Below are 16,313 nucleotides of genomic sequence, written 5' to 3' on the forward strand. Positions count from 1 at the left end.
GGGCTTTTATTTTTTGATAAGGTACTTTCAGTTTAAAATTTTCCTCGGAGTACAGTATTTTTGTCATTTGACTTTATACTACCACATGTCTTAAAACGACTCATTTGGATTTGGATTTTTTTGTCAGATTTTCGAAATCCTCTGGTTTTATCCATTTGAATGCCTTAAAAAATTTTGCCCATGAACCCCCATTTTTCTTTTTATAAATCTTTTATGTATAATTGTAAGCCATTTGTAAAAGTCTTATAAGATTTTATTTATTTTTAAAAAGTATTTGGGAACTTTAACTAGTCAATGATAAAGTGATGGAAAATCAAGAGAGAACATTTTCCCGCCACAATTGCAATGGCTAATATCTCGAAAATAAGCGCATCAACCCCTATATTTTTTTTGCTTTTTTGATTCCTCAATTAATTCCCTATCAATATATACTAGTTTTATGGAAAGTTATTCTTTTTTAAACTGAGCAGCAAACTTCCTCAAGTCAGATTATTTTTTAACAAAAATGATAAATGATGAGCATATTGTTCGTTTGTATAGTTATTCGAATATGACGGTTTTAAAATAATGAGAAGTCGTATGATTCGCAATATCTGGAACGCAACTAACTACGAACAATGAAAAACAAAGCTGTAAACAGTAATAGGCCATTGTACAGTCTTCAACAATGTCAAAACCAAAACCGTAACCAATTATAATTAATAGCATCGTATGACAAAACATAAAAAGAGAAAATCAACAGCCTGGTTTAGATTAAATCTCAATTAATTTTTTTTTCTTGCAAACAGCAACCAAAGACAAAACATGAATAACAGGATCTTGACTTATGACATGCAAGTAAGATATATGGTAGTGTACATCATATATTAAGAAGATGTGATATGATTACCAATGAAAAGACTATCTAACAAATAAGGTAGATGTAAACATGTTTGTGATACGAATGTGCCTGTCTTAAGTCAGGAGCCTGTAACTCAGTGGTTGTGGTTTGTTTATGAGTCTGATGCTTGGTCTGTTTCTGTGTGTGTTACATTTTAGTGTTGTATCATTGTTCTCCTCTTATATTTAATGCGTTTTCCTCGGTTTTAGTTTGTTACCCCGATTTTGTTTTTTGTCCATGGATTAATGAGTTTTGAACAGCGGTATACTACTGTTACCTTTATTTACATATTTATTTTTCGTTCATATTTTGTACATAAATTAGCCCAATAGTTTTCTCGTTTGAATTGTTTTACGTTGTCATTTCGGGGCCTTTTATATCTGACTATGCGGTATGGGCTCTGCTCATTGTTGAAAGCCGTACGGTGACATATAGTTGTTTATTTCTGTCTCATTCTGGACTCTTGTAGAGAGTTGTCCCATTAGAAATCATACCACATCTTCCTTTTTTTTTTATATAATCTTAATTTTAGTGTCGCAGACTTATGATGTCTATTACAACTAAACATAGATGGAAACTCTCCGTTGTATGTGTTATGAGAGAAGTCTTCAATACACGTTGATGATGTATCCAAACCAAATGCTAAACGAAACTATTTCAGTGGTTGCCTATGTGTTTGTGTAATTTATCGAAGATATGTGAAAGTTTATATTTCAGTGCCATAAAAATTCGCTGTTTCATATTCATAGTTTATTTGATGAAAAACTCATTTTGTTTTTATTTGTATTGTGAGACTTTTGACAAATATTTACCCGTACATTATAGTGAATAAAAAATAAGCGCATTCGTATTGTTGGCTTCAAGCTACATATATTTCCGTCAGAAAAAAAGCTTTAATTTAGCTTTGAGATATTGTTACCCTTTCTTTTTGGATTGTTTCAGTCAAAACTCGTCGTCCTTGTCACTTAATGTGCAATGCTATTAAACTAATCCGTATACGAAATGTTAGTCTTGAATAGTTCCTGTGGTATTTTACCGTGTTTTAAAGTTTTATCACTTTTTTATGCAATACTCTATCAATGCATGTAGTAAATCTCAAGTTATAATGATCAACGATAATTACGTTAAGCAAAATAGCTATTATATACTGTATATCTCTCTGCAATAAGAAAATACTTTTTATGTGGAAGGAAAGTCCCAGATAGTGATAGTAATACTTTTATCAATTGGGTTATCAGTAATTACTCAACAGTTTACATTCGACAAGATATGTTATACCTAGAGACTTACATACAAATGTCTCCCCTTTTCATATATTCATGCATTAGTAAAACAAAGCCTACGAGATCAAGTATAATTAAAAAACAGTCAATAATATAGATATAAACGTTGTCAAACACATTCGAGCATCATCATTAACATAACTATATAAGTCAAGAGCAAGACACAAATGTATTGTTAATTCTTTAAAAGCTTTTACATATATTACCTCGGTCATAACCGTAAAGACAATGACTTTCAAAATGCAAATCATTCTCCCTTAGTTGATGTTAGCAAACAGAAACGTGTTTTGGAAATCTAATGAAACAATCGTATCAATCTTTTGTTTGCTTCTTGTTTCATGTTGTCAGTTTATTTTCGATCTATAAGTTTAACTGTTCCTTCAAGTATCTTTCGCCCTTCTTGCATCAGTCAGAGATTGATTAGCTCAAAGATATAGCCGCATTTTTCTACAATTATTCATCTTATCTTTACTTACAAAGACGAGACCGATTTCATTGAGCTGCAACTCCTCTGAAACCAAACAAAATCGGAAATAATTTGATATAACGTGTAAATGTAGTGTTTTGTTCTTCCTAAACTTGTCCTTTTAACCTTTTTTTCCTATCCAAATTCGGCAACCGCTATCGATCCGTGTATTATACTCTTTTGCGCATGCTCAGGTAACTTTTCTTTCATTTTCATCCGATTAATTTTGGATTATTGCCATTTGGGAACTCATTTTGATTTCTTTCGATAATGCGAACTGATTTTTGCGTAGCTCATACTGTTATTGAGTTTAAAGATAAAAAAAAATACGGAAAATCACACTTTGCCACACTTTTCTCAGGGTATTTCATATTTTTATTTTCCAACAGGGATGAAGGGGACGTTTTGCATTATGTTCCTTACTTTTAAAAAGATGAATAGCGTTAAATGCACAACAGTCTGTATAAATAATGTATTTTTATATACCAAATCATATATGGTATCTAATCAGTCATTATGACATGAACATGAAAAAGGCTTCTACCTGTCATTCGCATATTTATTTGTACTATTTAATTCACTTTGACAGTACCGCTGGTATTTGACTGACGGTGTTTTTAAAAGCGCCCAACCAGTAAGCTGTGCATTTATGGAAGCAGGATATCAAATGTTATTCATTTTATAATGTGTAGTTGACTAACCACATTTGTAGTTGTCCAAGAGGTATAGATAGTTATCAAAAGTACCAGGATTATAATTTAGTACGCCAGACGCGCGTTTCGTCTGCATAAGAATCATCAGTGACGCTCAAATCGAAATATTTATAAAGCCAAACAAGTACAAAATTGAAGAGCATTGAGGATAAAAAATTCCAAAAAGTTGAGCCAAATACGGCTAAGGTAATCTATGCCTGGAATAAGAAAGTCCTTAGTTTTTCGAAAAATTCTAAGTTTTGTAAACAGAAAATTTGTAAAAATAACCATACCTTTCCTTGTTGTTTTGGTTGAGATTTGTAGACTTCCCGTTTGTTTGTTTTTTTCCTTCCTTCTTTGTTCATGCTACATTCTTGTGGTGTCGTGAGAAATTGTCGAAAGTAATTGCACAAATTTGTTTTCCGTCGATAGAAAGGTCCCATATAGTGATGTGGATTCGTCAATAATACATCGAATCAACCATAAGTGAATAATACTTTTATCGATTTGGCTATCAGTAATTACTCAATTTATTTAGGTCTTTTTATTTATTTTCAGTTCCAAGTACTCCGAAAATAAAGATAATCAGTCACACATCAACTTCAATTACTATTCAAATAAGCAATCCTGTAGGAAAAGTAAGTTTTTATCGTGTTGTTGTAAACAGCAATGAATCTCTGCCATATATACCATACCAAAGTTCTATCCAAAGATATTCTATTGGTGATCTCAAACCAGGTTCATACTATAACATCAGCGCAGTGGCTGTTTCAAATGGAATCAAGGGCTCTCCATCATCAACTATATATGTCTTTACAGGTATTTTTTCTTTCTGTACTATTATGTTATTCTGCAAAACCTAGCACTTCTTGTAAGAACAAACTTTAAGCAACCGAATTAAAAGTATATAAAAATAATGACATTCTTTTGGCTTCTTGTTACTTTTCTTTATAAAAAAAAAAAAAATGTTGATACCATGTACTACGCCGAACGATTAAAACATGTTGAAGCTTTACGTGATTATTATGTTTTACTTGTAAACTGAAAAAAAACGGAATCAATAAAAACCAAATCCACAAAATAACGCGTGTAAACATGAAGCAAACATGTCTGCTAAATTCACAAAAGATATAATCAAACCAAAATAATAGCAAATCCTGAACTGGAGTCACTGAAAAGAACTGTGCCGACAGCACGTTGTTTTTTGGGGTTATAAGTGAAATAGATAGAGTAATATGATTGTGTATGCCTTATATCCGTAAAGACTCTTACAGATTGAAAATTGAACTGTTAAACTACTATATGCAACAATACATGACAACTACCAAAATTTAAATGTTTATGGTTAAAAGGATGTTGTATCACATTTGTCTATAGAACACTATAGAAATAATATTTTCCTCTTCTGAATAACGTGAGGAACGATTAATATTCATTTTGTGTTAAAAACGACAAAATTTAATTTTCATTGTCTCGATGCGTCACTGATGAGTCTTTATGTAGACGAAACGCGCGTCTGGCGTATAAAATTATAATCCTGGTACTTTTGATAACTATTGTACATGAAAAAGGGTTCTACCTGTCATTCGCATATTTATGTGGTACGATTGTTTACATTTGAAAATGCCTGTACCAAGTCAGGAATATGACAGTTCTTGTCCATTCGTTTTTGATGCGTTTTGTTTTTTGAATTTGCCATGTGATTATGGACTTTCCAAATTGATTTTCCTCTGAGTTCAGTATTTTTGTGATTTTACTTTTTAATTAGTTCACTTTGACAGTACCGCTGGTATTCGACTGACGATGTTTTTAAAAGCTCCCAACCAATAGGCTGTGCATTTATGGAAGCAGGATAACAAATGTTAATCATTTTATAATGTGTAGTTGATTAACCACATTTGTAGTTGCCCAAGAGGTATATCTTCCTTTGTTGTTTTGGTTGAGATTTGTAGACTTCCGGTTTGGTTTTTTTTCCTTCCTTCTTTGTTCATGCTACATTCTTGTGGTGTCGTGAAAAATTGTCGAAAGTAATTGCACAAGTTTGTTTTCCGTCGATAGAAAGGTCCCATATAGTGATGTGGATTCGTCAATAATACATCGAATCAACCATAGGTGTATAATACTTTTATCGATTTGGCTATCAGTAATTACTCAATTTATTTCGGTCTTTTTATTTATTTTTCAGTTCCAAGTACTCCGAAAATAAAGATAATCAGTCACACATCAACTTCAATTACTATTCAAATAAGCAATCCTGTAGGAAAAGTAAGTTTTTATCGTGTTGTTGTAAACAGCAATGAATCTCTGCCATATATACCATACCAAAGTTCTATCCAAAGATATTCTATTGGTGATCTCAAACCAGGTGCATACTATAACATCAGCGCAGTGGCTGTTTCAAATGGAATCAAGGGCTCTCCATCATCAACTATATATGTGTTTACAGGTATTGTTTCTTTCTGTACTATTAAGTTATTCTTCAAAACCCAGCACTTCTTGTACGAACACACTTTAAACATCTGAATTTAAAGTATATTAAAAAAAAAATGACATACATTTGGCTTTTTGTTACTTTTCTTCATACAAAAATAATATAATGTTGATAAAATGTACTACGCCGATCGCTAAAAACATTTTGAAGCTTCACATGATTATATTTTACTTGTAAACTGAGAAACAACTGGAATACATAAAACTAAGTGGGATCATAGGTGCTCAGGGAGAGTACCAAACCATGCATCATTTAGGCATCACACTGTTTCTCTCCGTAATTACAAATCCAGTGATGGGTTTCATCTAAATGCATCACAATTGGGAAATCTATACGGGTTTTCATAGATTGATAAAATTGTATAATGAAAAAACTAAATGAGGGTGTAAGTCATTGGAAGGTTTAGCTAGCTATAAAACCTGGTTCATTCCAATATTGTCTATTTCAGAAAAGGTCTGTACCAAGTCAGGAATATTGACAGTTGTTAAACATTCGTTTGATGTATTTGTGTTTAAGGTTTTGCCATTTGATAAGGATCTTTCCTTTTTAAATAATCTCGGTTTATTGTGATTATATTATTTTTATTTTTAACAAACTGGGTCGGTACCTCTGCTGTTGGACTTTCAGTCCCATGAGGTCAGCTGATCTGTAGTAAGAAGTTGGGATAAAAACATTTTATACAGTTTTTCTTAAATTGTCCGTTTATTTTTGAAATTGTTAGAAACTAGCAACTCCCCCAGGCAAATTTGAGCGTATATAGATTTTTGCTGGTTTGTGTTCGTTTTGGTGATATGGATTTTAACCGTTTAGGTTCTAAAACATCTTTGGTTTTCAAATATTAGGCTTTGAGCATTCCTGTTAAAGGTAAATAAAAAAGTGCTGCGGTCGCATAAAACGTATGAAATTATAAGCCTGATACCTTTGATAAATAATTATAATGTTTTGATTTTAAATTTTGTGGTTAACATTTTAGAAACATAACCAAAGTCATTTGTTGACACAAAATATCGGTTAATATGTGAACGTCTGTTAAAAAAGAAGGTCGAAAAATACTAGAAGAACTGACAAACTTATAGATCGACAATAAACAGACAACGTCATGGCAAAAATGTTAAGGACAAACAAACACAAAATAATATATAAGACACAACAAAGAGAACTAAAGACTAAGCAACACTAACCCAACCAAAAACTGGGGTGTTAACCTTCCAAGGGATGATTTCAACTGTTCAGTGTTTTGTATTGTTTTGTAGATAACTTCAGCATTAGAGTTGTGACTGTTCAAAGGACAACAAACTCTGTTACAATAGAAATAAGAAGTTTTGATCGATATATAAAATCATACGAAATATTTGTGGATGACAATTTATTTAAAGACGTTCTTCACATTTCTCAGACGCAAAATGAAACAATCCATAATTTAGTTCCAGGAACATTATATCACGTAAAAGTTATAGTTAAAGCGGATACTGAAAATAAAGATGTGATATTCAATATTGCTACACGTAAGTAATTATTTCTATTTTATAAAAATAAAAGAAATGGAAAAGCATACAAAAGATACCATCTGTAGGATATAATTTTGTTTATTGACATTATTTATCTACATTTAAGTATATCATGCATGTCAGAAAATGTGTTGTGAAAGTAAAGATTGCAGACAGTAATAGTCAACAATTGGTACTAGTATATTCGATCCGTCTTGAATATTGTTATCGCACCTTTAATATATCTGGTATTTTTTAAAAACAACAAGACAATGCTTTGTTTCCGATATTCGTATATTCAAGACATAAAAATCTACATTTATGTATATAATTTTCAATTGCTTTAATTTACTTTGAAAAATCATAGGGCTGCTTGTCAAGATGCATTTAATCGTTTCTTAGCAACATACAAACATCGTAGAAAAATAAGAAACCTGGTTGATTGATTTTGTAATTTGCTGATTCGGAGGAACTTTTGAACAATTTCTTCATATGCAATCGGGAATCAAATCATAATTTTCTCGTCAAAGACAACACCATATTTAACTGAATCTAAAAAGTCATTGACTCGACAAACCGGCTTTTTACCTTTTAGTTTTTACTTTTGTTAAGAAGGATTTATTTGACGGTTGAGAAAATGACATTTGTCCTCCGTTATATAGAACAACTGTAGATTAAGTTATATATTCGTTTGCAAAAAATAGCTTAATATACTTATATATTCTATTATATCAATGAAATATTTTTTAAAAAGACGCTTATATAATTTCTATTTAAAATATGTCTTTTTCAGTTCCTGGACAACCTAGAAGTATATCTGTTACACAAGGAACGAATTTTTCGGATATCACAATATTGCAGCCAAAAGGAGCAGTTGATTTTTATACTTTTCTGACTAGTAGCTTTTGTTTATCACCAAATCTAAGAAACTCATCTTATAAAGTAGATACCTTTCCTAACAGAAAAAATTCATTGAGACTTCGCACTGATCCAGGAGTTTGTTGTATGTTGAATTTAGTTGCTGTTTCAAATAACATTACCAGTACACCTCTTAACAGTACACTCAAAAGACCAGAATCAGGTTAGAGGTGTTTGACAAATGAGATTCCACGATCATTGAGTATCAGAAAGAGAGAAATTTAAATGTACATCTAGAGTTTTAACATAAATGTAAATAAAAAAGGACTTTCCGATTTCGTTATAGCAACGACAGGTGACCACGTATGTTGATCAAACTTTTCTTTATGTTGTTCAACAGTAATACAAAAACGCGTCAAAACTGGTTGATTAAAAAAGAGAAACGAAATAAACCAAAGAAAAATTCAAAAGCAAAAACGAAATTACAACATTATGAAAAAAAAAGAAAAAAGAAAAAGGAAATATAAACAACACAAAGAAAACAAAACACTTGTCAACCCGGTCCCCACCCAAAAAGTAGGGAAGGATAAACAGATCTAGCTCAACATATGATATCCATAGTATTTCTCATGTGAGATATGGTAATACGTTATATCAACAATTACGGCTTCACGCAATATCGAATTGATAATTTTCTATTAAATAAGTTTTATTACACTGAAATTTAGCCTCATGTGAAATATTTAAATTGTAAGTTGTTGCCTAGCAAAGGATTGAAAAGCTGTTACAGATATACATATCAAATAGATAAAACAAAATGAAAAAGAGAACACAGAATAACACTATCCCCAAGTACGATCGTTTGTTAAAATACATGTCCTCCAACCTCCCCTAGAGTAAATAGTATTGGTTGGTGATATAATTGATGTTTATAAATAAACTCATCGGAGATACCCAGATTTAAAATTTTGATTTTGAAAGAGGTTTAGTGGTCGTGGACCACTTGACACACAATCAATATAACGTTCATTGAAAGGTAACTTATGCAATTAAGGTACACATAAAATCGCTTTTCCGCTTGACGTGAGAATATATGCGGCTTGTACTTTTGACGTCATACAATAATCACTTTTCCACTGTACGGTGAGATAATTTTATAGTATGACGTAACCATTTTACAGGAATTTTATGATGTCCAGTGATGGCGGACAAATAGCGATAAGGTGTATGCAATACAGTAAATAAATGTCGAGGTCGTTTTAATCTTCGATTCAAAAAAGCATATATTGTTATCATATTTTCTGTTGATAATGTTAGAATCGTTATTTAGATTCCAACTTCTTTATGTGTCTCCTCGTGTATTAAGTTGTTAATACAACCTCAGTATTTAGGATATTTGAATTCGTTGGTTTGTCAAAGTCTGCATATATAAAGCCTAAACAAGTTTTTTTTCTTCAAACATTACAATTTTTAAATTTTTACTTTTTAAATTTAATACTTTTAATTTAAACAAATCAACTCTTTTTTTGATTAGTTTGGTGGAAAACATTAAAGTATTTGCCACATTGATGTAGTTGATGTATAATTACATTTTTTTGTTATTTTTTTCATTTTAGTTCCTGGAATAGTTGATCGCCAATTTATGCATATCTTGGAAAACTCAGTTACCATATTCTGGTCAATACCTCAGCACCCAAACGGAGTTGTAGATGGATACACTTTAACATTTTGGTCTAACAATAAAATAGCTACTATCAGTTTTACCTGTGTTGATTGTCCTAATGCAAAGGATTGCAGTTTTCTTAGTCATCGACAGGTGATTATATGATATGATTGTTGCCAATGTTGGCAATGTATGGGATATAGTAACAGTCTTCAGACGACCATCCGTCCTTCCAATCGTTATTCAATGATACTCAGAGACCGTTCGATATAAAGCATTTGGGGTATTTTATTACTTGATTTTGTTAGTTGAAAAACACCTATTCTAACATGACGTCCTTCAAACGATTTGAGTACACACCCGTGGTAAAATATGAATATATTGTTAGGGCTGTTCCGATTGTACTCCCACGTCATATGTGTTTTTATGAATGAGCTACCCGACGTCATAGAACAATGACGTCAGAATATAAGCTTTTTACGGGAAATTACACGCTTGTGCAACAGAAAATCATCACAACGAGGAAACGTAAACAAATGATGATAAAATATCTTATATTAGCCATTTTTGTATAAATAGGAGACAATAATCATTTAGATTCATCCAATCTTATCGCAATATGTTAATGTAAATAGTTTAAATATCATAATTTATTTAGTTTGCTTCGTTATTATACGTCAATTTAATAGTGCGTTTATTTACGAGAACGGCAAAACATGCCTTCACCTAGAGCGCTTCGATACAAAACAATTGCCGTATTTATCCTATTAGAATCGAAATAATTAATTGGGGCTTGAATATATCGTGATTTTACCACGGGTTGTCCGTGAATGCCGATATTTTACCCCTCGCTATCGTTCAGGGTAAAATATTTGTCATAAAGGGCGAACCCGTGGTAAAATCACGAATTATTCAAGCCCCCATGAATTATTTCTTAAACATGTCTCGGAATTTTGAGGCCAGCTGAAGGACGCCTCCGGGTGCGAGAATTTTTCGCTACATTGAAGACCTGTTGGTGACCTACTGCTGTTGTTTTTTTCTATGGTCGGGTTGTTGTCTCTTTGACACATTCCCCATTTCCATTCTCAATTTTATCCCAATAAGAAACAATAACCCTATACGCACTTATCAGTAATAAGTTAAAGTAATAACTGTGATGGCACTTTTACACGAAGTTTTATATTCACAACAGTTTATTGTTTATGAATTGAAAGATTTTCTTTTGAGAACCAAATAAGGAGGAAGATAGTTCTGTCAAAATAATTCACTTCAGAACTGTATTTGTTCTTCCCGATATGATATAAAAGATAAATTGACAAGAGGTTTTAATTCAGTACTAAAACAATTATCGAATGCTATTTTAGATAAGGTCAGCAACATTTACAGACAGTACAACATTTAATGATATCAATAGCACCATACCTTTTAAATGGCGACAAACAAAGTTCATATTTACCATTGACAACCTTCAGCAATATACTAACTACTCATACACTCTATGGACCTCTACAAAACAAGGAAGCGGACCATTATTTTTTGCCTCGTTTCGAACAGTTAAAGGTAAGAACGTTAGCTTTTATTTATAAAAACTATGAACAACTTGAAGAATGGAGTCTAAACCTTAAACGTATATAATGCTGTCGTTAATGCATAGGCGATGTCCGTTGAGTTTAAGCAGTTCATATATTGCAATGTATTTTTTTCTTATTCATTTATGTATTTCTTTGTATTCCTGTCACAAAGTCATTTCAGCTGTATTTTGTAACATTTAGATTTAAGCACGAGGTTTGGCTAGCTATAACACCTGGTTCAACTCATCCTTTTGTTTCTTGAAATTTCCTTTATCAAGAGTGTATTCTTTCTAACACAAACGATGCAAATAGCTAACACAACACATGTTTGATAATTTCTTTTAAACATACTTTTGCAAAGTTTACACAAGCTGTGACAAACGATGCAAACGATAAAAATGCGTATGCAGTTTGTCGTTTGCTAGTACAAACGCTAAATTTGTTTCTTACCGTCAACCTGATTAACCGATGCATTTGTTTCTACGTTTGTAAAAGATCTGTTTACCAACAACATGTGTATGCAGTATCGAAAATTCAAACAGGGTCAGTAAAGACTTATTTAGGTGGCTCATGGGTACAAAAATTTCAGCAAAAATTAAACCTTTAATCTTTTATTACAAATTTTATTTATAACACTATTTGTTATTACTTTATGATATGGTACAAACATCAACCCAAAAAATTGATTTGTTTTCGCCCCAGATGACTTTTAAAATTTTTATATCATTGAAAAAGCTCCAAATTGTCTCCCTTTGGTGCAAAAATGCCATTTTTGGCATTAAATTTGAAATATCTTTTTTAACTCAACGGTGACCAATATTTTTTATTATTGCTATCAAATAACCTGTACATAAACTAAATAATTGTAAAATTTAAGCGATGTCTGTATTTTAGTTGATATAACATCTATTTCTCCTATTAATTCAACAGAAAAAAAGGACATTTACAAAAATGTATGCTTCTTCCAGAGGCATATTGTGAGCTAAAATGAACGGTGACCCCATTTTTTTTATTTCATTTTTATTTTAAGTATATGATAAAGATCGTTTATAAAAAATATAGCAAAATCCTATATCAGAAAGAAAAAATATTTATACCCAGGAGCCCCCTTAAACGATGTATTTGTTTCTGCTTTTTTGTAGTGTTAAGAAAACAACAACAAACGCGACACAAATTTTACAAAATTTTGTTAAGAAAGAAATACGGCCCAATTCATGAGTCTGACAGTTTCATCCATTCGTTTGAGGTGCTTGAATCATTGAAATGGACATTTGATTACGGACTTCCCGTTTTGATTTTTTTCGGCGTTAGGTATTATAGTTATTTTAGTTTTTGCAGATTTATACAGTTTCAATCTTTTTTTGAAGGTCATATACGTGAATCTACATCCAGTGGATCGATAATAGCAGGAGCTGTTGTTGGCAGTATTGCTGGAACGGCAATTATATTGTTGTTTGGAAGATTTGTTTACAAATGGTATCAGAGGCGGATTAGAGGTATACATACATAAAACATATATTTTTTCAAATCATTAAATCTTTATAATTGCACATCGGAAACACATTTTTATGAACTGTTGTTTTGTGAATTGCATTCAAGGAAAAGTTAACAGAAATATGTCACCACTTGCATTATACCTCTTAGAAACACATCTTTCGACACGTTCTTAACTATTAAGTTATGTCTTCATGAACAGTGAATCAATGACATACAACACAAAAGGCATAAGAATGTAAATCTATGTTTGATCGATTATCGTTTATTGCAAGTATATCCAGCTATAAATCAGGTTCATTCACCATTTTCGACACAATGATGTCGTCAGGACTACTAGTTGCATGACGAATGAAAGTCACGCCATAGTCTTTGTTACGTTATGTTATCAGTTATATATCGTTCACAAGTTTTACATGGATACCGGGACACGCTTCGAGTTCGGTATTTTTGTTATTATACTTTTTACGTCCATCTTGGTGAGGACAATTCATATATGTGCGAATGATTCTAATTCCAAAGTATACAACAGAAAAAAAACTCCGAAATGAAATATATTGTTATATCAAGTAGGACATATATAACTTCTTCATAAGAAACAACACCAACAAATATGTGTCACAAACACACAATTGATTTTGTCTCATCTGTAAACAAAACCACATGTGTCGTTGTATCATTTGATGAAGGGAAAACTTTGTTGTCTAAAAACACGATACAATTGACGACGTAATTAAAAAAAACCTGCTTACACAGAACTGAACAAGTCATAAACTTATGCTCAATTGATAGAAAATTAATTATGTTTTGTAACCATAGCTGTTTTCATTTTCTAGGAAACACAACAAAATCCGATGGAAGGTAAACAAAATAATCTACAATTTACTCAAATTTACATGAATGACCAAACATTTCGAAATATATAATAGAAGCTCTAAATGTATCCATTTATATAATGTTGTCAGTTTGTTTTAGATTTATGAGTTTGACTATCCCTTTGGTATCTTTCGTCCCTCTTTAATATAAATCGCGTGTTTCATAGGTGCATCATACTCAAACTGTTAGAAAATTACTGATATTAAAAAGAAACTGGCAAAGTGTTGATGTATACGACATTAAATGGCAAATACAATGTATTCATCTGTGCATGCATCTACGAGCGGTAAACCATTGCTGGTTCGCTAGTGATAACCATCGTGCGTAACTTTAAAAAATAAGGTGTTAAGGCCATAACTTGTGATAAGGCATGATACCAATAACCAATAGGGAGTACTGTATATTTTGTATGCAATATTGATGGAGATGAATGCACCGTAGTTTGTTTTATGTAAACCTACTGTTTACCTCAACAGAGATGGGTTTTTTTTCACAAAATTAAAACAAAAGTAAAGAGAAAGAGAGAAAAAAAATCAAGATGACAAATCCATTTATTTGTGTATTGTTCATGCTCTGTATTCATGATATGATAGTTTGTTTAACGTTATGTTGTCATTGCTTTTTCTATTAAGAAAGAGTCAAATTATTCTGACAACATTTAGGTTTTTTTATATTCTACAATTACTTCTTGAAGGAGTCAACAATATGAAGATATTTCACCAGAAACAGAAGCCAACGTTTACGAGACACTGGAAATAGCAATGTAACGGATAGCTAAATTACTGTATTATTTTTTTATTTTATGTGTCTTCATTTATAATTTATGTTTCAATTTTGACTTGTGTTATTTCCTAATTCCTGAAACATTTCAGTGCTGCATACTCTAACGTAAGGGTACCCAAATTGCACCGAGTACCCAAATTGCACCTATTTAGAAAAAATGGCCACGGAAATCTTACAAAATTTCCTAGAGACTTAACAATTTGTATTTTTATGATTTTATACTAGGCACGTCTTTCAACATATGTAAACATATTTAGATATACACAAAACGTTCACAGTATTTATCAACAGATGGACTGTTTACTGAAAAAACAAAATGTACGAAAACGTCATCATGCGACGTCATCAAAACGTCATCTTTTTAAAATTAGCAAATACAATATATTATAAGTATCCATTTCGTAAAATATGAAGAGTAAGCATAGACTAATATCCAATTGTTCAAAATATTCGAAGAAATTAAACAAAAGCTCGGTTATTAGACTTTTGACGATGTGAATTTAAGCATGGATGCAATTTGGGTACTCCTCATTACAGAATCATGGACAGTTTGGAGGTTGATTCAAACCCATTTTTTTATGACTCAAAATGGGATTAAAATTTAAATTGGTGTACCTATAAAATGAAGAAGGATAGGGCTACAAAATAGACACATTAATGACATTTATTTCTAGATCATAAAAAAACGTAGGTGAAAAAACTGTCAAAATAGGTGCAATTTGGGTACCGTCACGTTATACACCGTAGTTAAAAATATTATGTTTCAAAATTAATTAATGAACTGAAAAGATTTTATAAGATCATTGCAACCTTAATTATAAGTATTCTCCTATATGAAAAAATCCGTGACGTTTGATATGAATACAACCAAAGATAGTATAATAATGGGCCTCGCCTAGCTTATAAATAAACATTCTTTTTCCCTAACTTTGTTTCGAAAAAATCTTTAAAGTCTTGAAATATGAATATTTGATATGAATTGTAACACTGCACCATTATATTATATACACATGCATAATAATGATTGAACTGTATTTAATATTCGACAAGTCATCTTCTTTTAATATCGACATCACTGATGCATAATTTTTTTATATCATTGATTGTTTTTAGCTTTTAACTAGCTTTAAAATCGTACTTTCCAGGTAAGTTACCTGTTTATACAATTTGTAATGATTTTTGTTATTTGATATATGTTTATAGTGTTATATCGGGTCTTATACCAGCTTTGATAAGTCTTTGTTATGACTATAAATTTTCACTTCTGTTCTCGTACTATGAACAACAAAATTATCTATTTTGTAAAAAAATCCGTTCTCCATTTTTCCTGTATACCTTACAACAAAATTATATTCATTTACCTATGTTCAATATTCTATTTTGCGGCAATTTGTTCAAAGTTGATTGTCAATGATCGTGTTTCTTATATAGTTCAACATTTCAGCTCTTATATTCTATTGATTTTTTTTTTGTGTCAAAGATCAAATTTATTTTTTTATTGTATGTCCACTTGTATTTATATGTCTTTTGATTAAGTTAAGCCATTTCATTTGATATATTTAAGTGTGTCTTTCTATGTGGTGATATTACATTATTGTTTTAGGTAAGGGTGAACGTTGATACCTATTAATAAACTCATCATAGATACCAGGACTAAATTTTATATACGCCAGACGCGCGTTTCGTCTGCAAAAGACTCATCAGTTACGTTCGAATCCAAAAAAGTTTAAAAGGGCCAAATAAAGTACGAAGTTGAAGAGCATTGAGGA

The 16,313-nt window shown here is 31.4% G+C and overlaps 1 protein-coding gene across 1 annotated transcript; it reads left to right on the forward strand.

Annotated features, from left to right (window-relative positions):
* The first annotated feature begins 617 nt into the window (after nt 1-617).
* LOC134688176 (tenascin-R-like) lies at nt 618-14,528 on the forward strand. Its single transcript, XM_063548647.1, has 10 exons — nt 618-639; nt 3,880-4,140; nt 5,507-5,767; nt 7,066-7,317; nt 8,093-8,380; nt 9,774-9,973; nt 11,185-11,380; nt 12,759-12,887; nt 13,722-13,746; nt 14,456-14,528. Exons 1-10 carry the CDS (start codon nt 618-620, stop codon nt 14,526-14,528), a joined length of 1,707 nt encoding a protein of 568 aa, XP_063404717.1.
* The last annotated feature ends 1,785 nt before the right edge of the window (nt 14,529-16,313 follow it).

This window comes from Mytilus trossulus, chromosome 10 (assembly GCF_036588685.1).
Source record: "Mytilus trossulus isolate FHL-02 chromosome 10, PNRI_Mtr1.1.1.hap1, whole genome shotgun sequence".
Lineage (NCBI taxonomy): Eukaryota > Metazoa > Mollusca > Bivalvia > Mytilida > Mytilidae > Mytilus > Mytilus trossulus.